This window comes from Osmerus mordax, chromosome 18, assembly GCF_038355195.1.
Source record: "Osmerus mordax isolate fOsmMor3 chromosome 18, fOsmMor3.pri, whole genome shotgun sequence".
Taxonomy (NCBI): domain Eukaryota; kingdom Metazoa; phylum Chordata; class Actinopteri; order Osmeriformes; family Osmeridae; genus Osmerus; species Osmerus mordax.
In genome coordinates, this window is record NC_090067.1 from 6,073,935 (window position 1) to 6,099,236 (window position 25,302).

General features: G+C 42.8%; 1 protein-coding gene across 1 annotated transcript; it reads left to right on the plus strand.

The window, feature by feature from the left end:
* Positions 1 to 4,965: 4,965 nt before the first annotated feature.
* On the plus strand, positions 4,966 to 7,873 carry LOC136961946 (stathmin-like). Its single transcript, XM_067255461.1, has 5 exons — positions 4,966 to 5,011; positions 6,416 to 6,450; positions 6,538 to 6,728; positions 6,916 to 7,107; positions 7,188 to 7,873. The coding sequence occupies exons 2-5, from the start codon at positions 6,435 to 6,437 to the stop codon at positions 7,248 to 7,250; spliced, it is 462 nt and encodes a 153-aa protein (XP_067111562.1). The 5' UTR covers positions 4,966 to 5,011; positions 6,416 to 6,434; the 3' UTR covers positions 7,251 to 7,873.
* Positions 7,874 to 25,302: the final 17,429 nt, after the last annotated feature.

The following is a 25,302-nucleotide window of genomic DNA, read 5'->3' on the forward strand; positions in this document are numbered from 1 at the left end:
GATAACGGTGAAGAAAAGATTATATCTGCAATAACAATCATTATCTATGAGTGGTTATCGATCCCTCTCTTCTTGCCAATACTCCTGTGGTTGCTTTCTGCCACCAACTCCTCCGCCCTCCCTCCTTCTCTTTGTTCCTCCCTCCCTCTCCTCCTTCTCTCTTTGTTTGTCTGTCCCTGCCCTGACATCATGGCCCCAGGGGTACCCAAGGATGGTAACAAGCCCTGATTCAGCAACAGTCTTACACCCCACCCCCATACCCAAACATTTAGTTGCCTCTGTCTGTTCTGTAAATCTTTTAAATCTGTAACAATTTCTCTCTCTCTGTATTTGTCATTCTCACTCTCCCCTTGTTCATCAACGCCCCCCTGCCCCCCTTACATTATCTCTGATTCACACTCTTATGTGCCCCTCTCCCCTCTCTTGCACCACCGAAAAAATAAGTATATCAATATCATTCTAAACAAAGACACAGTGTGATACATACTCATATTTCCTATTTGTGTTTCAAAATACTTCCTCAATATTTCAACATGGGTAAAGGCAAAGTGTCTGTATTATCTGTGAAATATATATAGACATACATATGTTCTACATAAAGATTTACAGTTGGAAACATTTACAAATCCGACTACACAGTTTCACAGTTGTAGACCCAAGTTTTTGCTTCCATAGTAAATATTTTAGCTTTCACAGGCTTGAAAATGCTTTTGAGTCAGAGCAGGTTTTATAGCCCCAAAACACATTCATTATTAGTGCTAGCTCATTGCAATATTCATATCCTCATTTAAGACATTAGCGAAGTTATCAATGTTTTACTTTATCTCTAAAGATCAGAGGCCATACCAAAGGGACACACTACAGTCCAGGAACTGCCCCCTCTCAGTGGAGAAACACTGCAGTGTTATCTTAGCCCCACAAAGACAGACCAGCCTGTAGCTGAGAAAGGAATTCCATCTGTTGTCCCTCATTAGGCGCCTAGCCTGTTATCTGTCTGACGCTGAGGAGGAGTCAAGGTTCAAGGGGAGGAGTCCATTCAGGGAGGGTAGGGGAGACAGGGCCACCCAAAGGAACATCAACAAGGACATGCCCTGACCCTGAAGGTGTGAGGGAGGCAGGGTGAGGGGAGAGGGATCGTGAGGGTTGAGGGAGAGAGGGTGAGGAGTGGGGGATGTTAAGGGGTGACACAGGGCACAGAGGGAGAGAGGGTGAGGTGGGATTGAGAGAAGTGAGGATTGAGGGACAGTGTGAGCTGTGAGAGAGAGGGATGCAATATAAAAAGTGATTGAGAGGGTGATAGCAACCGTAGCATCAATCATATATTACCTCAAATGTGTCATATTGAATGGGTCACTCTCTTTTTTCAATTTCATTCAATTATTGGAAAAATGCATGCAATTTCCTCAGAATGCTGTCCTATCAGGAGAAGTAGGCTAGTCTGTAATTCGTGTAAATTTAGCTCCAAACCTTGATGGAAAAAGAGCACAGTATTTGTGTTTGTGTTTACCGAAACTTGCAGATTGCTCACACACACACAGATGCATTCACACACATATACACAAACATAACACTCAGAAACACACACAGTTAGTGGTACTATGGGAGGGGGTTGGGAGGTAGAAACCACTTCTCAACAGCCAGAGGCCTCCTAGGGAGGAGAGTGGGTTATTATGTAATGGCGGATTACATAAAACACAACATTTAGTGTCTCTATTGATTTGCATACAATTGACAATTTAAATGTAAAAACCAAGAGGCTAAATCATGATTCTACCTACAGTAAGGATGTTTCAGTAACTGTTACATGCATAGATCAACGAAGCATTTCATTGGATGAGAGTATCACATATGTTCTTTTAGTGTCAATTTCTCATTTAGTCAATACCTGAAATGTATCTCTATAAATGTCATCTAAGTATATCGATGTCATGTGGTGGTTAGGAATAACAAATGTTCCCACACTGCCTGCACATCGGTCACCCCCCTTTCCTGTTCTCTCTCAATTGTCTTTCTCTCTCACAGCCAAGCATGATGTCCTACCCTGGTTGTAACAAGACAGCACAGCCTCCTAGGACTGCCTCATGCCCAGTCCTGGGAGGCTCCTCAGTGAAGAAGCTCCCAGCCTCCGAGGACGGGGGATAAAACAGCCCATGCTGTGTTTGTGATGAGCAATAGTGAGCCATTGAAAATGGGTCATCGTCCCAGCTCCAGCCACAGCACATACAGTCATGCTTGAGTGCCTCTGAAAGAGAGCTGGCCTCCCTTTTGATCAGAGACATGCTGCCTTTAGATCAGCTGCATGTATGTATGTGTGTGTGGGTGTGTTGAGTGTGTTTGTGTGTGTGAATGTGTTCACCCTCCCTCACAATGGTAGCGCTGCAGGAACCCCATAAAACAATAACAACCCTGAGGTCCGGTTCATGTCTTAGATCTCCAAGCTCCAGGTGTTTGTTTAGTTAGACGTATCCACCACAGCCAATCAGTTCATCTAAGAGATATGTTTGATGCCACTGTGTGTGTGTATATTGAATTTCCATACAGTGGTCCAAATGCAATCACACATTCAATCATTTCAAAGGAATCTGAGCTTTTTGACTCTTCTTAGACACATATCTTACCAATAAGTATTGTATACCTCTTGTAATTTTGGGGGGGGGGTTGTTTTGGTTTGAACACCATAGTCTCCCGATAGCATGGAGAGACTTCCAGCATCTTGACCTGGATAAAAAAAAGCTATTACTTTAATCTTTGACACAGTGGGTGGAACGGGACAAGGAAAATCATCTCCAAGGGATGATCACACACACACAAACAAACAACTTCATCCGGCCCCCCAAAAGATCCCCTGCCAACCACAATTCACATCTGCCTGCTCTGGTGGCAATAGAGACAGCCTCCCTTCCCTCCTGCTGCACAGCTCCATCCATCTTATCTGCCCGTCTTTGTCTTGTGGAGGACTAGTGGACTGGTCAGTGGAGGAGACTGGAGCTGGCAGGCAGTCAGCACCATCTGCTCCTTCTCTCCAGGGCACAGGCTCAGAACCATTCCCTGACTAAATGTGGTGAGGGTGGCAGACCAGCCTGCAGGTCCTTGTTGATTGAGAAAATAACAAATATATATTTTTAGCATTTAAAGGAAATAGTATTGGGACTGATTTTGCTGGCTTGCTTTGTAATTTCTATGTAAAAACTATGCCAGATACCATAGCCTAACAGACACATGGAGAGAATGTCTGTAATGTTAGATGACTCAGCTTTTGCAGGGCATCAAGTGGCTGACAGGCTATCTGCAGTAAAATCAATGAGCACTGACTACAGTGGTCTGCCAACAGGGCAGTACTGATATACCTTACGAAACATCTCTGTTTCTATGCCTTGCTAAACTGTAACCGGTTGATTGGAAATGAGATACACATGCAAACATACCCAATAACAACAGCCAAAGTAGATCTAAATATAAACCCAGGAACTTTTTTTTCATATTCAGAGCTGAGAATGGCTGAGCTCATACAGAGGAGGTTAAAGGAAACACTGATGTCCCAACATTGTAGTTTTAATTACCTGAAAGACCGTTAGGTAGTGGGGGATGTGGCACAGTCACACTGACCATCTTCTGGACCATATGGGCACCCTTGTGAAACACGGATGTCCTGGATATACGGATGTATTGCTGGAACAGAAATGAACAGAAATCACTCATGCAATAGCTAGTTCCCATTGAGTTTTGACTGGGTAGAAGGGATTTGCTACAGTCCAAACAAATGGCTTTCCACTTCCTTCCCCAGCAGTTCTACAGGTTTATATCCAACCTGTTAATCACTCATCATTAGCCTACACAATGCTAATTCTACAGCCGTTTTTGAGCTTTAGACAGCAAAACTATACATCAGTGGTGTACTGAAGATGGTGCTGCAAGGTCAGGGGAGGGGGTACACATTATATCAGGTGGAAAAACGGCCTGATATAATGTGTATCCCCTGATTCCCCTCTGTAACTTTTGCTAGAAAAGAGAAGACATCTCCACAAATGAACGTATTTATGTAGATAAATTAGTCCCTTGTTACTATGGAAAGCCCTGTTGAGTCTTCCACGTCTCTATTTGTTCCATTTAAGGGGTGAATTCTAAGTGCAGCAGTTAAACTCTGCTTCTCTGAGTGGACGCGCACTCCCGTGGCCAGGGGATGCAAATCCTGGTGGGGATAAGTGCCTTGGCACGACACTGGCGTGCACGTGCAGTAACATGACCCAGAAGCACACTATACTGACAGTATTTTTGACAAAATGATTTGTCCTGTGTTTTATTATGATCATAATGATCAACTAATCACAAAATCATTCAATGATCATGAAAATTCAAATGAGCATATTGATGCATTCACTTAATAAATTATGAGGCATTGCTTTCCCCAACACGAAAGTAGATAAGTTGCTTTTCTAAGTAAAAGGTATCGGTACTGGTATTGGCAATACTGGCCCTGTATTTACTTACCAAATGTTGCAATATCGCACAACCCTATGCAATATTCGAGTCTTATTAGTAAATAGTCTATGTCAATTCAGGCATCAAGTGCAGATCTTGTTTGATAAACGTCTGTCTATCGCTCTGGATAAGAGCGTCTGCTAAAAATGACTAAATGTCTAGCAATCCAAAACAATGTCAACAAATTGTTGCAATCAAGTAGGCCTGTTTAGGGGAGAGACAATGTGATTTAACTTACTAGTGTCAAAGCCACAAACCAAATGCTTTCCTAATATTTTCTATGATGATCAAATCTAAATCTTCTTGAGGAAAGGATGCCACTATCGCACGTCTGTCTCATAATAAATAAAATGTCTAGAAAGACAGAAAACTACAATTACCAGGAAGAAAGGAGGGGTGTTAAGTATCCAATGAATTTACAGGATGTTGTATGACGACATACATTTGGTCTTTTTATGCGCGAATTTGCCATGCTCTAACAGAATTCACAGGGAAGCTTGCTGAAGAGAAGTCCGTCTTTTTTCCTGAGAAGGTGGGTGTCATAGTTTAGCTTTCTCATATTTTAGTATTAAATACAAACCACTTTATCTTATGTTTTCGTTTCAGTGAAGTCGGGTAGGAAACTTGTCTTAGTATGAAAATGTTTACCTCAGACTTTTATTGAACTACTGAAGCGTTAGCTACTGTAGCGTCGTTCGTGTACTTTGATGTGCTTCTGTTTTTAACCTGATAACAAACACGTTGGCTGCCATTCATTCTCTTTTTGGAGATATCGTTTCTTTAACTTTTTTTACACGTTAACGCTAGCTAAATGACTTGAGGTTGCCGAGGTAACGGTTACTCCAATGTCCTAATGTCATGAAGCAGGTAGAAATAAAAGGAATTCAATGGCTCAACATGGCTTGCGGATGTTACCTCTCTTTTGCTTGGATTTGCAATTGGGTGGTTGATTGGCTTTCACTGTTTAGCTACCACGAGTGCAATTAGCGTGTATTTCGCCATTGTTTAGCTGGCTCGATCGTTGAAGACTAATTTAGCTTTTGCTTTGCCAAGAACATATTACACGTAAAACGGGCGGAGCTGTTCAGCACGCGCTCATGCTGGTCTTTGTTTGCAGCTGCTCATCAGATTGACATAATCAAATGCTGCTTTGTTTCACCCTGCAACACATTTTCCCGACTGTTTTAAATTGTTAGCCCGCTACACAAGAAACTGAAAGCAATGTTTAGTGGGCCGTTAAATGGTGTTGTTGTTACATCTATAGAAATGCCATCCATTTAAAGTTGTGACTTTTGAATTTATTAGTCTGCCTTAACTCGTGGTAGGTAGCTGCGTTTGTGATGGCATCTATGCATTTCAACGACAACCTTTAGAGTTCATCCGGTAAACCACATCTTGCGTTTCCGTCTAGATGAGCTTTTTAGCGCGCTTTTTAGGGTTCAGTAACCCACACCCCTGTATTGTGCTGCACTCTTTGCGGTAATTGGTGCACTGCACAGTTAAAACTAGTGCTCACTTTTGGCCTACAATTTGTCTAGGCCACACCCACTGCTGCCTGTGGGAGCGACAACTTCGGATCTTCATAGCCTTTTGTCTCAGTGATTACCTGTACATTTGAGTGACTGAATCGTCGGGGCATTGCCCTTATTTGAACTTTATTGGTTGAACTGTAACCTTGCTACAGTTCCAAGTGATCTACAAGCAGCAATTTTTTCATGCAGTAATTTTTATACTAATGCATCGTAATGAGTTGCATGGGTGGTTTTGCTGTGTTCATGTTGTCCTAAAGAGGGCGTGAGAGGACTGTTTGGCTGGGAATGTTGCTAGCACTAGAGGGTGCTGGTGCTCACTGTCAAAATGTCTCAACATGCTGGTTATTAATGGAAGGGAGGTGAGTGTACCACTTGATAACTTGATGTTCTGCTTCCCTTCACAGGTATTTTAGTCCTCTAGAAATGGCAGCCTCTGGAGGTGAGCTGTCCCATTTTGCTGTTTTGTCCATTTCAAGACTTTTAATCCTACCCGTCTTTAGTCCTAACTGTGGTCTACTGTTTTCAGACTCCAAACTAGCTTCAGACATTCAGATTAAGGAGCTGGACAAGCGGGCCTCTGGCCAGGCCTTCGAGGTGATCCTGGCTCCCCCGGCACCAGACGCCAGGATAGAGTTCCCTCTGTCCCCTCCCAAGAAGAAGGACCTCTCGCTGGAGGAGATCCAGAGGAAGCTGGAAGCTGCAGAGGAGAGACGCAAGGTACGCAGGACGCACACGCCATCTTAAGTCAGGCACCTGCATGAATCGCTACTTCCTTGATTTTAGCATGTGTAAAGTGGGTCATATTAATGCAAGGCCCTAAACGCTTGTCTCCACTGGTGTCAAGTGGTCCTGTTATAGCAGTATGCAAATGTTTTGGAGGAACTAAACGGTCTTCTCCTTTTAGTCTCATGAAGCTGAGGTTCTGAAGCACTTGGCTGAGAAACGTGAGCATGAAAGGGTGGTGCAACAGAAAGCTCTAGAGGAGAACAATAACTTCAGCAAGCTGGCCGAGGAGAAACTGAACCAGAAGATGGAGGCCAACAAAGAAAATCGCACTGCGCTCAAGGCAGCAATGGAGGAGAAGTTCAAGGAGAAGGCAAGTTTTGTTATGAAAACGATTCTTGAGTTATGACTAACTTCCAATAGAACGCCACACTGATCTTTTGTGTTCCACAGGATAAGAAGCTGGAGGAGGTTCGAAAGAACAAAGAAACCAAAGAGGGCGCCTCAGAAGACTGAGCTGTGCGAGGAGGGGGTTGTACAGGGGTTTTTGTATCCAAAGATTTATTTTCAGTTTGATGGCCAGTATTTGTGTTCTGCCCACCTTAAGAAAAAGCAAAAGATGTATAAAAAAAAAAAACACTGAATATTCCAATGCTCTGTAGTCTACCTGCAATGTGTTTGTTGCTTAACCATTTAGGATATGTTGCTAGCGGCGTCTGAGTTAATGATTAGCTGTGAGTACTTCTCCTGTATGGAAGCATGTGTCTATGCATAGGTAAACCGTTATCTATTCCATAGTGTGCTTTTGGAAATGTGTACCTGAGTCACACCTGTTCATGGCACTGAATGAGCCCAGTTTGTTCATCTGGACAGTCATCAGTGTCATGCTGCTTTTACTGCCCTGTCTCACTCAGAAGTCCTTACTGCTGTGGCCATGTTCTGCATTTGTAAAGATGGAAATGTCTCAAAGCACATGTAGTTGTAAGACCATGGAAGGATTTTGGTACACCTGTAAATGGATGTCATCTTGGAAACCATGAAGGGAGGTCTACACAAGCAATACGCTGACATCTCCATTGAGCTTGTAACTAGTTGACTTGGAACTGTTGTACTGAGAAATAAAGTTTAGTAAACTTGAATGTGGTTTTGTATTATATTAACTTACAAGACCCGAGTTGTGGTATGTTGTGCTTTGGTTAGTTAAGATGAGCAAGATCACTCAAATCCCCTTGACATGACATGGATGCTGTATTAGTGCCACATAACAGATGATGTAATGGTGCTGTGAAACACACAGCAGTGCACTTTGCCACATCTATGGGTGGGGTTCTCATTGCTCATACACACTTGGGAATTGGCACCATCTTGTGGTCATTAGGGTGAGAAATGCAATGGCACTTTGCTCACAGATCATTGATTGTAGAGTAATCTTGTGTATGGTCAGTCATGGTGCCAAACCTAAAGCCTTATAGGCACTCAGTGCTTTAAGGGCACTTTTCAGCCATGTTGGTGGACATGAGAAGGATCAGTTAATCTCTTAGTTGTTGGTCCACATCTAGGTTGTGCTCCAGTCTATGTTGGATCAATGTTGTAGCCTTTGACATCACTTATCTAACCACTGCTGCTAGACCAAACTCCTGTGTTTAACATTTTTGTCTTTCATTCCTGAGCACTGATGCCACTGGTGCTGTAGGGTTTGGACTTGTGATGTCTTGTTGCAATATCATGTTGATTCTGGAAATCAGTCTCCATCTATTGAATACAAAGGTAGAACCAGGAGACAAAATGTTAGAATTGCAATATATATGTCTTATGCTTACAAGCAGATAACTGGCTAACTCCTACACTGTCTCTGAGGTGCAGCTCAGTGACTTCCTTCCTTATACGGGAGGAGAATGTTTTCTGACATAAGACAACCGTGGGAAGTTGGCACACATTGTCCGGGTTCCGTTATTTATGCAAGCAAAGGTAGCCTTGATCTGATGTGATACACAATAATCGTTTTTCTCAATCTGTTCCCAATCATCAGCCCATAAATGACCCAACAACAAAATTTTACCCCTCAGCAGCTGGGCCAGGCATATTTGTACATTTGCACAGTGATAATTGTAAATCTTAATACCTTTCCACAGCATTTCCTATTCGAAGCATATCTATCAATAACATTTCTATTACAATGGTCACAAGATCCCTCCAAGCCTCTGCTATGCTAATGTCACAATCTCTCGAGTCCACAGTCCAGACTTTAGCTCAAAATGGCAGAACAAACAGGATAGCCACTAGATGGCAATGTTGCATTTATCTAATCTACAACCCTACACTTCCTCTCGCTGTCTTTCTCTCTCTTTTCGCCTTCATACTGACCAGAGAAACAGTGAAAGACCATGAGGTAATGCATTTCAGAGTTAATTCGTCCAAATAGCACATTTATAATCCTGTTATGATGTTGTGATATTGTTCTGGATTATAATTAACTTCATAGGAAATACTGTAAATCCTTAATCTACAGAGAACACAGCTAATTGATCAATGTTTCTATCATGTTAATCACTCGTCTTTTTTTGTTGTTGTTAGGTTAAACAAGCAAAGACAGGAACAAATGACACAGAGACAGACAGGCGACTTGCTCTGTATCGTCTTGCGCATACAGCATGCTGCAGGAGCCGGGTCTATCCTGACATCATCTTAATGAAAACGTCTGACAGTAAACACCAAATAGGACAGAGATAAACCTACAGGCAAAAGCTAAAGGCTAGAGGGTGACTGGAGATGAGAGCCGGATGGGAGACTTGGGCAAATGGTGTGCAGGTGGAAGCAGGGTCAAAGAAACAATATCTGAGAGGTAGATGTGTGGAGGAAAGAGCGGATGGGAAGATGTGAGAGGGTAATGGGAGGACAGATGAGGGGCGATGACTGAAGACGTTCAATTGGAGATGGAGTAGAGAATGAGGTAGTGCTGTTAGCAGTTGTTGGGTCTCTGAAGGATATAGTGAGCCCAAAAAAGAAAGGTTTCCTGGGAGAATTAGTGTTATGTGGTTTGCTACAACTGTGTGCTAAATCACTGACCAAGGCCAGACAGTTTACCGTGTTAGTTTACAGTTGTGGTGGAAACTGGTGCTTATTGTCGGTCTGTGGTTCCAGAATGTGTTTTGTAGCACTGGAGGTTGGATGTGGGGAGGAAAGGAGTTTCCTGCAACTGAAAATGATTCGTGGAAACATAAATGTAATTTCTTTCATCATCGAAACACAAATAATCTCTGACTTCTGTAAAGATATTATGTTTCTCAGCACAGTCATCTGAAGGAAGTTTATACAGTGCGAAACAGGGGTTATTGGCAGCAGAGTACTCGGAATCTCAGTTCACTCCTGTGATCTGTGTTTCATGTTCCTTGTTATGCAAATGGATCCGAATGTCAACAGCATAAAAGAATATGTATCAGCGTAAATGTGTGTGTGTCTGGTGTAAGAGAGAGTGAAATGAGAACAAAGAGAAGAGGATACAAACATCAGTATTCGAGAAAGTGATACAAAATAGGAGAAATGAATGGCCGATTAGAAATAGTGCTTGTTCTTCCCGTTACGTGAGTAAACTTTGCAAAATGTATACTTGTGTTCTTTTAGGTAGACACCTAGGGCTTAGGTTTACAGAGGTCAGATTAGTAAGAAAATGGTTGTGAAAGATCACTGAAGAAGCTTGAGAAGCATTTTTTTTGTATATTCTGTTTTATGTTGTGCTTTCCTTTGTGTATGTTGTGTTTGTTGTGTATGTTGTGTATGAGAGAGGGACCATAATACAGAACACAGGGACAGAGGAATAGAAGGTTAATTATCCTGTCAATAGAAAATACTCTGAATTACAACTGTTTCTCTCTTTAAAGCGAGACGTGCAAACAGACAGAAGGCCAGAATAGATACCCACTTGTTCAGGACAAGGTTGCCAAAGTTTCTCAAAGCAACTATGTCTGAGAGAGTGAGGTCACTGTTGGAGAGGCAGATGAAATAGGGGATTGATGATATGGCCAAAATGATAAATCTTTCTAATGGCCAGACCTCAGGGCAGTGGAGTCTGAAGAGATGAAAGCAGATCCAACCATAAATGCTATGGAGGCCTCTGAAGGACAATATTAACCGACGCTTCCACTTGGTAAAGTGTCCGGTATAACACTGGAAGTGTAAACAAGGATCTGTTAGGGGGAGGTTAACTCTCTTGGGTTGAAGCCCACCACATGCTCCCCTCACAATCAAAATATCCTGGCATGGATCCAAAGGAAAAACTATGCTGGCCCTAGATTGCGCTCGAGTGTGAAGTAAGTGTCAAGAAAAATAGCAAGATGAAGGAGTTGAGTGCATGTGCAGCTTGATGGGAGGTAAACAGCTGTTCCCTCAGTCGAAAGCACACCAAAAACCATCAAGATGACACTTTACAAACGATACAGAATATACAGTACATGTAGTAAACCCATACAGTTTCCAAGCTCTTATGACAGACACGACTGTGGATTTATCTGGCTCATGTACACAAATCATGTCATTTTCCTCCTCCATACAATCTCAAAGAACGTTTGACTTTCAATCATACCTTAGCCCTTCTCTCCCTCCATTCTAAAGCCTGACTCTGAACTTTCACAGCGTCAACAATTCACGAGAGTGCAGTAAAGGCTTTCATAATGCCATAAGTTAGAGCCAGAGAGGGACTTAAAACAATAGGGCATTAGCATACCTTTTCACCATCTATCAGGAGGCAGTGCCAGCCCTTAGCAGCCATTCATCACAGTAGTAGCAACAGCCAGCCAGCCATTCAGGCCCCAGGCATCCTCATATACAGTATATATATATGAAGACAGAGGCAATGAAGGATATATCCATATAGCCTATGTAAGACTTGCATGAAGAATAACCAATATAGAACATACAGCAGGATAAACACTTTCTATATGTGCAGTGACTTATAATGTCTTCAGAAAGTTAATAACTTCATATTGGATACAAATTAAATTGTGTTTATATTTGGTTTTGTAAGGACCACAGTTGTAGTTGAGGGCAGGAGAAAGGTAATTAAGTGTACCCTTAATAATAATAAATAATTTGGGACTTTGCTCTGAGCTGCTTTCAGGAAGGAGATTAGGAAGGAGATCTCCCCTAGCTAGGGCTCATCTCAGGTCACTTGGCCAAGTGGCTGACTAAGCTGCAGTCCATTACGCTGCTTTTTAATAGAAGAGGAAATTAACCTTAATGTGCACTTTGCTGTTTGATTAGCGACCCAGGCCCACTTATTAAACAGCTCTCTTTTACTCCCCTGCTGTTTGGTTCCTCCCTTTGTCTCATTTGGCGGGGGAGAAGGGGGGGAGGTCTAACAGAGGCCAGCACAGCCCCAGTCAGAATGGCCCCAGTCAGTCTCTCTGGGGTCTCTCCACCTTCATCCCTCCCACTCTCTCTCTCTCAGAGGCTGTGCAGTGTTGCGTTCCATAAATGACAATTAAGGGAAATTTTAAACCAATTAGAGCTGCTTTGTGCTCAGTAAATCTGATTATTCAGAGCCACGTACAGTACCTTTTTTTATAGAATCAACAGTCATGGCTGCTGACTCTGCCAGCTCCCATGCCAGGCCTATCAGTCTGCTGTTCAGACCTCTGGCTGCCACGCGGCCCATATAATCTGACTATAATGACATTTACGTAAGGCAATGAAGAGCGTTATACCAGACATTTCTCAAGTCTCCACCGTGCTCAACACGCAACATCAGAGACAGTTTTATGTCTCTTGGATGTAAAAATGTCCATATTTGCATAATGATGTCCCCTGTTTGTTATGAACCTGTACATCCATCTCACTAAGCCCCATTGAACAAGCAGTGGAATTTGAATGCAAATGGAATGTAATACTGTAGAACAACCTGTGATGGGCCAATAAACGGAGGCCCTCAAAACTTTAAATGCACTACAGACAAATGAGAAGGAGACCATCAATCAAACTTCAAAAAGAAAGTTTTCAGGGCAAGTCATGAAAACAGAGAAAATGTTCTGGATAGCATGGATAAACCCTGAGAGAAGTGACAGACAGCCTGATCCACGGCTGAACAGACAGACGAGAGAAGAAGAGCAAGGGTAGCTTCCAACCTCCGTCTACACAGCATTTAAAAGGAGAATTTTCACAGGGAGGGTCCTGACCCAGCCTCAGGGTTCAACTTTGACCCATGCAAGTGCATGTTAGAGAGTGTCTCCTGGACGTAGCATTACTGGGCAAACTCTGAACACTTAGCTCAGAGCCGTCAGCTCACCTTGGAACTGTGGCTTCTATCTTTTAGTTGTTCCAGAGGAGCAAATAGCTAAGATGAGGAAACAGACCCTATTACAACAATTTGTCACCGGTAGATCTTTGAATTATTGACTCGAAACTCTGAAAACAGTGTGTCCTTGATCTGTGATATTTTAATACTTTGGTCCTGGTTTTCAAGTTCAGCTTAATGTTTCATATTTACCTTGTTTTTCAGCTGAGGGCAGATGGTCCAGTCTGGCAGAAGGTCCTTTATCCTCCAACGACATTTGAATTAGATTTCCGGATAAACAGATTCCGCAACAAAAGAAGCTTTGACAGAAGATGACCCAGGTGGCAAAAAAGCGAATCAATCTCACCAGTACAGTTCAAACATAGGAGCTTTCCATACTTCAGATACGATTCCATGCCAGTATAATTGGAGTTTGAGTCAGGTTGGAAGGAGGATATGATGTAGACATTGATGGCCATGCAATACTCATTTCAGTTTTACAGTTTAAGTCTGACCTTAAAAGTTGAACACCCTATTATATCCTGCCTAACTAAAGGCCAGTGGTTGAAATAGATGGTGAAATAATTTTAGAAATAGAATGTGTTTGAATAGACATACTGTACCTTGAAAATGCCACGTCATGCCCTTTGAAATGACATTTGATTAAAGCTCAGTCTATCCAATATACATACTCGGGTATTTCGCCCTGAAAGGACAGCAGCTGAATGCCCACAAAAATAATGGATCTACATGGAAAGTTTATTTCTCGTTGAGAATTACACTAATTGACTGTAAAAATGTCCGTCATTTAAGTGAATTCCAAATGAATGCATTTTTTATCCAACATAAGGATACAATTGACCTCAGTCTAACTGCCTCTCACACTTCTACTCATTCTGTCATTCCATCGGTTCTGAACAGACATAAATCTGAAGGAGAAACAGATTATTCGGAATCCAAACAATTCCGTTGTTAACCAATGAAAATTTAGTGTTGTCATGAACAAAAAACACAGTTCAACAGGGGGCGCTAGTGGGACACAAATACAACCACTGTGGTACTTCTACATAACAGTGAAGAAAGAAGCACAAGACCATGTCAAATTAATAGAGCGCCTATGGTTCATCTAAACAATGTATCAGTGTATAAATCTGATACTCGACTCATCCAACATCCATTCATGGCAATGGGTCTTAGGCGTGGAAAAATAAATACAATCGCTTTTCTACTGCTGGTCTGTGCTCTCTGTCTTCATCCATCTGTTCTCCCCATCTCTGACCTTCCATGCCATGTCATGATTGTGTTTGATCATATGTATATCACAGTGGGACAGTGGGCAAAAGTAATATGATTTTTATTTTTAAATTGGATCTCCGACACCTTGTATTCCTTAGACAAACAGCAGGTCCTGACAGGAACTCTGGCAGAGACAAATAACCTTCTCTGGGTAGTGTCTACTGAACAAGATCACACAGGCTAGAGTAACCCAAGACTTCCCACTTTAATGACGCATTGTGCGCTAATAATGTACTGTTTCAAAGCAGTGAAGAGGAAAGTGATCAACTTACAAGGGCTGCTTCAATGCTTAGGGCTAAATGTCCTGTGTAGACAGAGTGTTATTGTTGGATTCACGGTTCCGTGACACTCAACTTCCTTTCTCAGTGTCTCCATTCGTTTCAGTGAGCATGCTCTACAGCACATTGAGCTTGTCGCAGATGTGAGGAAAACTAGTAATGAGTCCATTCTATAATCATTATATTTCTTCAGTTAAGTGTTCATTATAAACGCATCGTTAGCCTGCTAATTCTGGGAACCGATCATGTGCTGGACGTGTGAGCTATGCTGCGGTGGCCACCTGAATCCCACCCCTCAGAGCCCACCTGAGAGGGGCACAATCAGTGGACGGTATACACAGTACATCCTCCTGTGTGAACACCCCAGACTCACAACAATGGAGCAGTAAAAGAGGATCATGCTTCCTCTCAGACACGCAAAGGAAACACCATTTCAGAATTCTGAGGAAGGATATCTTTCTTTCGCCCCGCCGACGCTCATACTGAACTGTCGGAGGGAATCTCTTAAGTCCAAGCATGACCTGGGGCACTGCTGTTGGTGAAGCAGCACACATGCTGTGTCTGGGACCGGAGCTGCTGGAGATCACACCTGCTGGACGGACTCTCAGAGCGTCCCGCTGATGCCGAGGTGCACTTCTGCTGAATCTGCTCAGTAGCCCTGACCTGTCTCTAGCTGATAGATCGATCACTTTGAGGAAGCGCGAGCTCATCCACCGGTCTTTAATATTCCAGTCATGCATGGCTGCATTTTGAGGGGTAATTGCTGTTTTTAGACATCAATTTAATGAGGGGCTGTATGCAGACAGCTTTCCCCTGTCTTAATTTCCTCTGCAGCAAAATTGAAAGGAAGAAGAACGACGGTAATAAGACACCAGCTCACAGCAATCAGTATATTTACGTGATAATTATAGAATGTTTCCCTTGATGTCAACAGAATACTTCACAGCGGGGAAGTGTTCCACTGTCACTTGTGAAGAGAGCAGGGTAGTCTCTCCCACTTTTTTTCGTGAGGTTGTGTGTGTGCACGCGTGCGTGCTCATGTGGGCTTACGTGTATGTGTGTGTGTCCACAGAAGTCCAAATATCCTCTTTCTTGAGGCGAAGGACACCTGGTAAGACTACTCTGCAAACGTGGTGCTCTGCGAACCAGTACCTACTCGACACAACGGTGGACAAAGATCCTCGTCTCCATTATCAGCATTATAAGCACCATTTCTAGTTCAATAACACATTGCTAATGTCTGGTGTCTGTCGTATGCAGCTGTGGAGGCAGACATTCTTCATGCTCCACCGCCCCCCAATCAGGCCTAGTGGCTCACACGCTCCCAATGCCATAATGAGGTACTCCGAGCGAAAATGCCAACTGACCATTAAATGAAGCATGACAATGGGTCCTGTCCCCTCTGTTTTATCTTCGTCTGAGATCCCAGCATGAGTGACATTTCTGACTCCAGCGTGGCGCCTGTTTATGACCACGGTTGCTAACCGAATCCAAGGCTGCGCCGAGTTTGAGGACACAGGTGAAAAGGTTGCCCATGAATCAGAGCACGGTGAGGCTCCTGGCCGCTACTTTGGAGTCAACAAGAAGATCTGAGGGCGGATGGCAGTGCTGATGAGCTCCTGGAGCCCCTGTGGTTCATGGTAATCAGCCCGAGACAATCTCTGGAGAGACACTCAGCGTTATGATAACTGCTTGTTGCTTCCCCCCCCCCTCCCACCCCCCCGTCAAGTGTCTTCACCTAGGCGCCTACATTCTTTGATGAAAGTACAATCCATGAAGATGTTGAGGTTGAAGAGCCTGACTCCCTTGGGACTTTAAGTTCTCAGATCATAATCGGGACTCTACGACTGTGAGGGACCACAGCTCTTCTGAGTTCTCTCTGATAACGTCATCGAAGTCAGCCAGCAGCATTATCCCACAGGGCAATAAAAATGTCCGGTGCCTCCAAACAGCCTGTATTTTCTTTGAGCTTTCGGCATTATGGATTTTATGAGGCTGGTGTTGCCTGCTAAAGCCATAGATCAGTAGATGAATGTGGGTAAAACACAGTTTACCGACAGAGGCATGTCTCTAGGGAGCTCTTCTCTCTCACATTGTTGTCAGTGTGTCTGCCAGCATGGGAGTCTCTCAGAGCCAATGTGGCATTGAGATTGTCAGAAACCCCTCCTGCAAGGCTTATTCAGTTGAGGTTGTGCCATATGTTCACGAAAAATTAAGGCAAACAGTGCCGATCGGGGCATGATTTTAACCCCAGGGAAGAGAAGTTGCTGGGAAATGCTGTTGTCACTGGCGTATAGTTCCTGTGGCTCTAGAGATGACTTCCACTGCAACTGGCTGCCATTACATTGTATGACATTAAATTACTACAAGGAAGGCTTTGTTTTGCAGCTTTCCTTTACAGTTTCAAGGTAGCTTGAAGTGACCTACTGCTATAACAAGACCAACCTCAGCACCATGATGATTGGACTGTTTTTCATGTGCTTCCCACCACGAATACAAACGGGGGTTTCAACTTTTTGTTTTAAATGACAAAGGATTCAAGAAGCTGTGTTTAGAGACAACTTCATATTGGTCTGACGACCTCACCACGCACTCCCAAATTGCTTGTCTCCTTGGGGCCCACTGATCCCAGCTGGTTATTAGCATACCGATGTTCAGCTCTATGTTATTTTCCTGTGTGTGTGTGTCTTGTTTTACACCAAATGCCTGACTCTTAGCTAGAGTAAGAGTGCTGGCTAATGCGAGACTGGCCGGTGTCTCCTATTAATCACTTCCTCCCTAGGACGAAGGGTTCATTAGGAAAAGATTCTCTTAATGGAGAAGAGAATGGCCTGCAGTTTAAGTGGAGCCCAGCCAGGGCAGGAGAGCTAAACTTGCCTGCCAGGTGCCAAGTGTGAGCAGGAGTGAGGGCCATCCTCAGGGGTCCCGCTAAATGATGTCATCTAACAACACGGGAGCCGTTCGCACAAATGACCCCAGAGGAGGCGCCCTGGGTGAAACACACTCTACTCTGCAGGTGCACAGTGGCTGCTTGCTCTGCCTCGCCGTCGCACCGCTGTGTGGATTAGATCAGTTCTAGGCGGGAGAAATATGACAAATTAATCTCATCGTGTAATGCGGTTGTCTCGGTGACAAATGTCGACAGCATACCTGAGCAGTGTAAGTAATTATAACCAAATGAACTTGTCAGGGCTTGTGTGGAAACTCTCTCTTGGCTTGGTATCTGCTCTACACGACTTCTCTACAGCACTGAGATATCTGCTAGCTATATCGTGCTTACAGCAGCCAAACAAGTGGCTGGAGAACATGTATGCCGCCTGACTTCTAATGCAGTGTACTCTGTTGCCACAGTGTGAATTTGCTGTGTCATGATTCCTAATAAAAGAACCTCCATGGTCGGTTCTGTTTATGAGGCCAAACACAATCAGTCCCAGGAATCATTTCAGAGTGGACTAAGAAGCAGGTTCACTGCACTGCATTTGTTAACTTGATTTCATCAGTATTTCTTCAGGATTCTCTTGGTATAATTTTTCTAAGCCATATGACATTTAGTCATTTAGCAGACGCTCTTATCCAGAGCGACTTACAGTAAGTACAGGGACATTCCCCCGAGGCAAGTAGGGTGAAGTCCCTTTCCCAAGGACACAACGTCATTTGGCACAGCCGGGAATCCCGATTCCCTCACCACTCAACCACCTGACTCCTATATGAGTTGACGTTATTAGTGTCGAACTGCAGTTCTTTTCTATATTCCATATTGTGCATATTGGATTTGATGTGCTCTACTCTCCTCATGTCCTTGTGCGGTTCAATATTTGTTTCCATAATAGTGTGAAGATGACCTGGACGTCAGAATTCTCTTTTTTGTTTCTCTTTCCAATGTGCTTTGTTCTTTAATAAAATAAATATTTGGACAGATTTCTGGCCCTGACTCTGTTAGCAAATGAGACAAGACTCAAACACTTTTCATTTCAACCCCAAGGCCTCCTTTTTGAAGATGTCAAAAGCCATTATTCCAAATGAAAGAACTTGAAAAAGTGTCCTAAAGCATCTGGCTGAAGTGTACATGTAAATGAACTGATATAAACCATCTGTTTTGGCATAAAAATAGATGATCTTTATTAAAAGTGAATGCAGAAGCTTGTTTTCATGGACCGGTGCTTTGAAGATTAATGATTTGACATGGTGTTAATGAAATTGCGCTTTCGTCAAATGCAATACAGTCGTCAGAGATGTTTTCTATAAGAGCAAAATAATCAAAAACTGATCTAGCCTCCTAAGTTGGTAAAAGGTTGAACAAGTTATGGTGACTCACTTTGTGATTTCTTTTCAGATTTCCCTATGTTCAGTACTCAGTGAAGTCAACTTCGCACTCTCTCTTGCTCTGTCTGTATCAACCTGTATCAATCTGTATCCTCTTTACATCTTTCAGCAAACAGAAGAATGTTGACACAAATATGTTGCCTTTGTATTTGTTGTCTTGGAAACCAACACTCACTCCATCCGGCCTAGTTTGCCCTTGATGCTCCTTTCCTTGAGTCCACAACAAAGCAGACTCTAGAGAACTTCCAGATCAATACGAAGCGCCACAGCAGCAGTATATTCTATGGCAGAGGTTTGTTGAAATTCACTGCCGGTGTCAGTGTAGCTGTTTGAGAATGCATGGAATAATGGGAATTAAGCGAACTCCAATCTGCGAAGCTTAGCTGAGCGCCTGAAAGGAATAGGACAAAGAAGAGGGAGGGAGAGAGAGAGAAGGAGGGGAAAAAAAAGAGACACGTTGACAATTTTCAAATGCAGCTCTTCACTCAATCCAAAGGAGTATGAACTCTGATGCAGCTTCACTCCCGGATAACACCGCAGACCAATTTGAACGTGGCTGGCCAGGAAGGTTCCGGGTGTTCTCGTTCCACCTGGACTAACACCTTTAAAGATGTGAAACGTGAGGCACCTACATGTAGTCTCCCCCATAGAGCACTCCTAACACCGCTGTCAGGCTGAGCTGAAGGCCTCCCTTTTTCTCATCTTACTAACCTTGACATGAGATGGTTCTCTGCTCCACGCTGTAGAGCAGAGTGCTGATTGAATCCCAATGTGAGAGAGTTAGAGAGAGGACTTTGTGTCCTAGCTGTGGACACTTGATTGGATCTTCGGAGGCTGCCAGGGTTGAACATTCCAGAGTGACTCAATCACAGCTCTCTGATTGGTGATCTTAACCCCTGTGACATCCCTGAAAATGGACTCTGTATCACAAACTCTGAGAAATCCAAAGGCCTCTCCTTCTCTTTCTCATTGACAGTGTGAACACAATCACTCTTGTAATCAACAAAGATACTTTCAAGGAAAGACACAACAATATTAAAGAAATGCTGTTGGCTCCATTGTGGATCTATTAGTATCTTAATAAAACACATTTGTTTCATCCAAACCACCCACCACGCCGGCTACCCCTCACATGGTAACTGGGTAATTTTGATAGGCTGCCAGTTAGTTGTTGACGCTCCAGGAGCTTTTTAAGTGTGTCTGCCCTCCATAGACCAGGCCCGGAACATTCTCCAGGAGCTCTTCTTACTGTCAGAACCAAAAAGCACAAAGACAGCCAGGGTGTTGCTCATCCATTGATAAATCACCCACAATTAAAAACAGTGCTAAATTAGAGGGAATGGGAGGACATGTTATATTACTGTTTTCTTCACCTGAAGCGCTATCTTGATGAAATGTTGAATGGACTGTTCAAAACATTTACTTTAGAATTCATAACCTCACTGACCAGGAAAAAAGTAGTTTTGACCTGGCTCTACACAGGTTCATCTCACAAAGGAGCCCAAAAATTCTGCTCTGGCCATTCACAGTGGAATAGGTGTTTTAACAGAGATTCACTGAGAGATGATTTGACTTCCTGAGGATAACTCCTTTGTGGCAGTGATGTTTGACCAGGTGTGGAGAAACACATTGTTGTGAAAGTCAGTAGATAGGTTTGCTTTACCAGGGGCTGTTTGAACTCTCTCTGCCTCACATCCCATCTGTGGGTGAACTTCAGTTCCTCCAAACAGATCATGTTGAGAAACGCTTCAAGGCATTGGTACACACACACACACCCACACAAAACACACAAACGTCAACACTTAGAGATACAGTGGGAAATACATATAGCAGAGTACAAAACATGTTGAAATGCAAGATGCCTACCCATGATGCATTTCTTCTCTCTCTGTTGAGCTGGAAAAAGTACTTCACCGATCTGAAGTGATATCATGGGATATGAAATTTTCCTCGCTGTTTTTCCCCTTAGCTCAAACAGATGAAACCATAGATCACCTGCACATGATTTTAGAGAAAGATACCTCCCCCAGAAAGATTAAATAGGACTGTTTTCCTCCCTCTAGAATGCAAGTATGTGTGATTTTAAAGTCCACTGGGCAATGAGAGCTGGCAGTATGAATGATGGTCATTACTCTCTCTAGTGAAGCTGAAAGTGCCTCATTCCTGGAAGAAGCCTTATGGCCAGCATCTTTAATGAGCTTCTCAGGACCAGGCATTCATATATTTACTCTTTCGGTGATTAAATTGCAGAGCTGGCAAGACACCAGACAAAGTGGCTGTTTATTCAACAATGCATTATCGTTCTGCGCACAATCAATCTATTCAATTCAGGACCATGGACAGCTTCTTTCTTTGCACTGAGAATCCGAAACACCTTTCATACATCAGGGCAGGATTTTGCGGGAAGAGAGGCTGGAGGATTTAAGATAATTTATTTCTACACTGAGGTAAGTCTCAGTTTTAAATGCCAGCAGGGAAGTCAAAAAGTTGGTTGAAGAAAGGCAAAACCGGTTTGCTGTTTGTCAGTGCTGAACAACATCTCAAGGAGAAAATTTGAGTGGTGTGTGGGAGATAAGACCACCGTTTATGTCCTAAGAGCTCCTCAGATATTTTGCCTCCATTCATTTTAGTCTTGTTCTCAATTTATTGTCTTAAAAAGAAAAAAATCCTTCCGGCTTCTGGCAGAGTAAGGAAGTGGTGGAATATATGAATTCAAACGTCGACGTCGACGACTAAAACGTTCCCTAAAATGTCATGAAAACAAAAAATCAAGCAGAATCTTGTTTCTTTGGACAACTCACATGAGAGACAACCAATGTTTTCAGCTGTCAAGATAATTATTAGAAATCGGCAGGGGTCCTTACAATCACCATAAAGTGTGTATTTGTTGTTGGAGCAGTATATCCTTGTATCATTTCCAATCACACGTCAGTGACACAGCAAGTGACAGATCTATCAGGGATATCTGTGACGTTTTCTATCTTTGTTTAATGTTGTTTAGGAAAATTGCTGTTTCAAGAATAGAACAGCATCTGATAAATAGAGTAAAATAGAACACCGTATAGTTGAATAGAGTGTCCATTATACAATGTAGAACTGTGTAATTTTAAGAAAATAAACATTTGAAAACGTGTAAGAGTGATGATTCTATCCTTGATGTCAGAGAAATAATAGCAGAAAATTCAGAGCTTTGTACTGGTGTGTGTGTATGGAGGGGTGGGGTGGGGTGCTTTCCAACTCATGATGGACTAATTGACATTTGTGATGCATTGCTCAGCAGCAGTGATACTCTCACAGACAGCCTCCATCCGTGCCGGGTTTGGATCCTCTTCTCTCCTGGGCCCCATCTGCACCCCTGATCCCATCCAAATCTCCCCCAAACACACCAATCACAGAGCCCCAGGTTTCGGCCATCGTTCCTGGCAGACCTGGGCTCTTTACTCAGATTTAGAATGAATCTGCAGGCTTTTCTTGCTCATTACCGCTCTATGGGAAAGTTAATTCTCTCTTGTTGATATGCCTTCTCTTCGTTGCCACTGGTAAATACATTTCAGACCTGGCACCCAGGGTAGAGGGAGATGGTTGGGGAAGGGAGGGTGGTAATTCACTCACAGGACCCATCTGGTGGGAGGCTATTTTCATCAACTGCAGACCCCTTGAGCAGAATGCTGACTGACGCACTGTCACTAGAGTCTAAACCAAGGAAGAAGAGAAAAAAATGACTGAGATTCTCTGACATTCTCTAAGTGTGAAATCTAATCACACTTTTGCCATCAAAGACTTGGTTGAGCGCTATTGCTGCATTGTTAGCGTGAAACCAGGCTGTGTCTGGGCTGAGAGGCTGAAACAAACGGCTGCAGTGAGGAGTGACACTTCCCAGGCTGGTCGATGGATCTGGATGCTGCAGAATATGTGGGAAGACTTGATCAAAGAAGTGCCCACATATAAGTCTACAATGTTGGTGTGTTTGTGTGTGTGTGTGTGTGTGTGTGTGTGTGTTTGTCTGTTTGTCAATGTGTGATGTCTAAAGGTTGGTGTAATTCTTGACTGTTTTGTTGCAATTATCAAATGCTGCATTGCATGTTGATCTTTCTACTTTGGTCATTTTACACTACTGTACATTGTAGATCAGTAGACTACAGGATTTTATTACTTCATCCACTTGCCTTGGCATCCCTTTGTACCCGCTATCCAGCTTGCCCATTGCTCTGGCTGACAAATATCTAGACATTGGTCATGTTCATGCTTTAAGACCCTCCCATGCTGGACTGCTCTGCTCAGATCTACCTGGTGAGCAGAGCGGTGATTGACAAGATTAATTGTGTGCTCCCTGAGCGCAGACAGACTCGCAGGTAGCATCAGCGAGGGAGAGCTCCATCTAACAGAAGGGGCTTCAGCTCTGACCAAAAACGCTTCATTCTTGTCTCGAAGGATTCATCTACCTCCTGCCATTTAGACAGGCATTTATGGAGGCGTTTATGCACAGTCCGAATAGCCTATTTGATGCATTTTCATTTAGTTATAATTTAGTCCTCATTTAGGTTAATGCTTGAGTCTATAGACAACTTTAAGATACAATTTACAACTCAATCATGAATAAAGAAAAACGGACTGATTCATCACCAATTTTAGAGAAATCGAATCAAATCAGGGAACTAATTAAAGTTCTACACATGTAACACATATTATGTTTTATATTCATCATTATATATCTAATGGTGTACACGAGAACAATTTATGTTTTTTTGTTGAATTTCTTGATTATAGTATGATTACCCTCAGATATCGAAATCATCCATTCCTCAATTGCTGTATCAGCAACTCCATTCTAAAGCACTATGGAAATCCCATGCAATTACCTCTCAAGCCAACCTCATTACAGATAGCAGAATATAAAATATCAGTGGGGGAAACCAGGGAGTACCACTTTTAGTTTGAACTTCAGAAACTTAATGGTTGTTCACTCTAGATATCTCAAACTTTGATACACTGTATTTGATACATTGATGATTTGATGCACTGTACAAAGTAAACAATATTTGTCTACTTCAAATAAAACTCAAATGCATGTCTTGCACGCCATCACGGATCATGTGAGTTAATGTCAAATAAAAATAGTTCTGTTGTTGCATCCACTACTATGGTGAGTTGTAACTGTAGCTGGGGAGACATGTAACAAGGAGAAGTAATTTTACTGAAACAAGATCCACATTAACCAGTTTATGCAATAGGTTATAGTAAACCGTTTTAAATTAAGTGAACAATTTGAAGTGACAAAAAAACAACTGACTATGTATGCAGTTGATCCACACTTCGTTTGGCCTTGAGTTTGCAAATGTTAGGCAAAAACAATTCCTGATACAAATGTTTACGTTCTTCTTTTTGGTTGTAAAATCCACACTGTTGATCATAGAGACATGCCACATATCTGGTAAGCTCGACATGTAAAGGGGAGTGTTAATATTGACGGTATCACCTCAGTCTCAGATGAGACTTTTCCCTTATTGTAGTGGGTTTCCATTTTTGGATCAAATCAGAAGGTCACTTGCACTACCTGCTCACGCATTCACCACAGGCTATGAGAACCATGCCTATTCTTCTGGCCCACATTAGCAAATTATGACACAACATTAAACTTAAAATATTTGACTAACTTGACAAACCATCTGAACATTGAACTGCTTCAACAATTTCATATTTTCTGCTCCTTTTTTAAATGTCAGATTGGCCTATTGATGGATTGCCTTGTATTGATTTTAATGATAAATATAGCCTGCTTGTCACGTTTAGGGTAATATTACACAGGGGTTTTTAGTAGTTGCAATAGACCATATTTTGGTCTCGTTTTGCAATGTGCTTTCTCCCAACCAGGCACTTATAAGTCAACACCTTGGGCCATTTTCATTGAACATTCATCCGGACGTCTCTGTCTCATCTATTTTCTCTAATCAACCCCCCCGCCTGAAATGAAGTAAAATCAATCTTTCAAAGATGTCAACACTGTGTTCCCCCTACGGCAAACTCTTGAGCATTCCTCTCTACAAGATTCAGTTGGCTTATCCTATTAAAATATGCACCGAACTCCAGCCGCTGTCAAAATAATTCATGAATATCACACTGGTGTTGTCGCATCTTTGAAGTGCCCTTTGAATAGGATATATTTGTCTAGACCTCCTGTTGCATACTCTGCACCAATCGCGGTACCCCCCTTCATCTGGCCGTCTGATGTAGCTTACCGACACGCCGAGCGCTCTGCCGGAAAAATCAACCTGCACACCGATTAAGCCTTAAAGAGACGCTCAGTCGCCGTCCCTCCTCTGCAATTACTCCAGCGAGCGTGATCTGACTACAACCCCGGCTTCAGAAATGTCATTAAACCTTCTCTGCGCTATGCCTTTTTCTACCC

What these genes read in the sequence shown, in the direction of transcription:
- LOC136961946 (XM_067255461.1), top strand. An exon ending in CTGCAGAGGAGAGACGCAAG is followed by an intron (nt 6,729 to 6,915) that starts GTACGCAGGACG and finishes TTCTCCTTTTAG; the next exon opens with TCTCATGAAGCTGAGGTTCT. An exon ending in AGGAGAAGTTCAAGGAGAAG is followed by an intron (nt 7,108 to 7,187) that starts GCAAGTTTTGTT and finishes TGTGTTCCACAG; the next exon opens with GATAAGAAGCTGGAGGAGGT.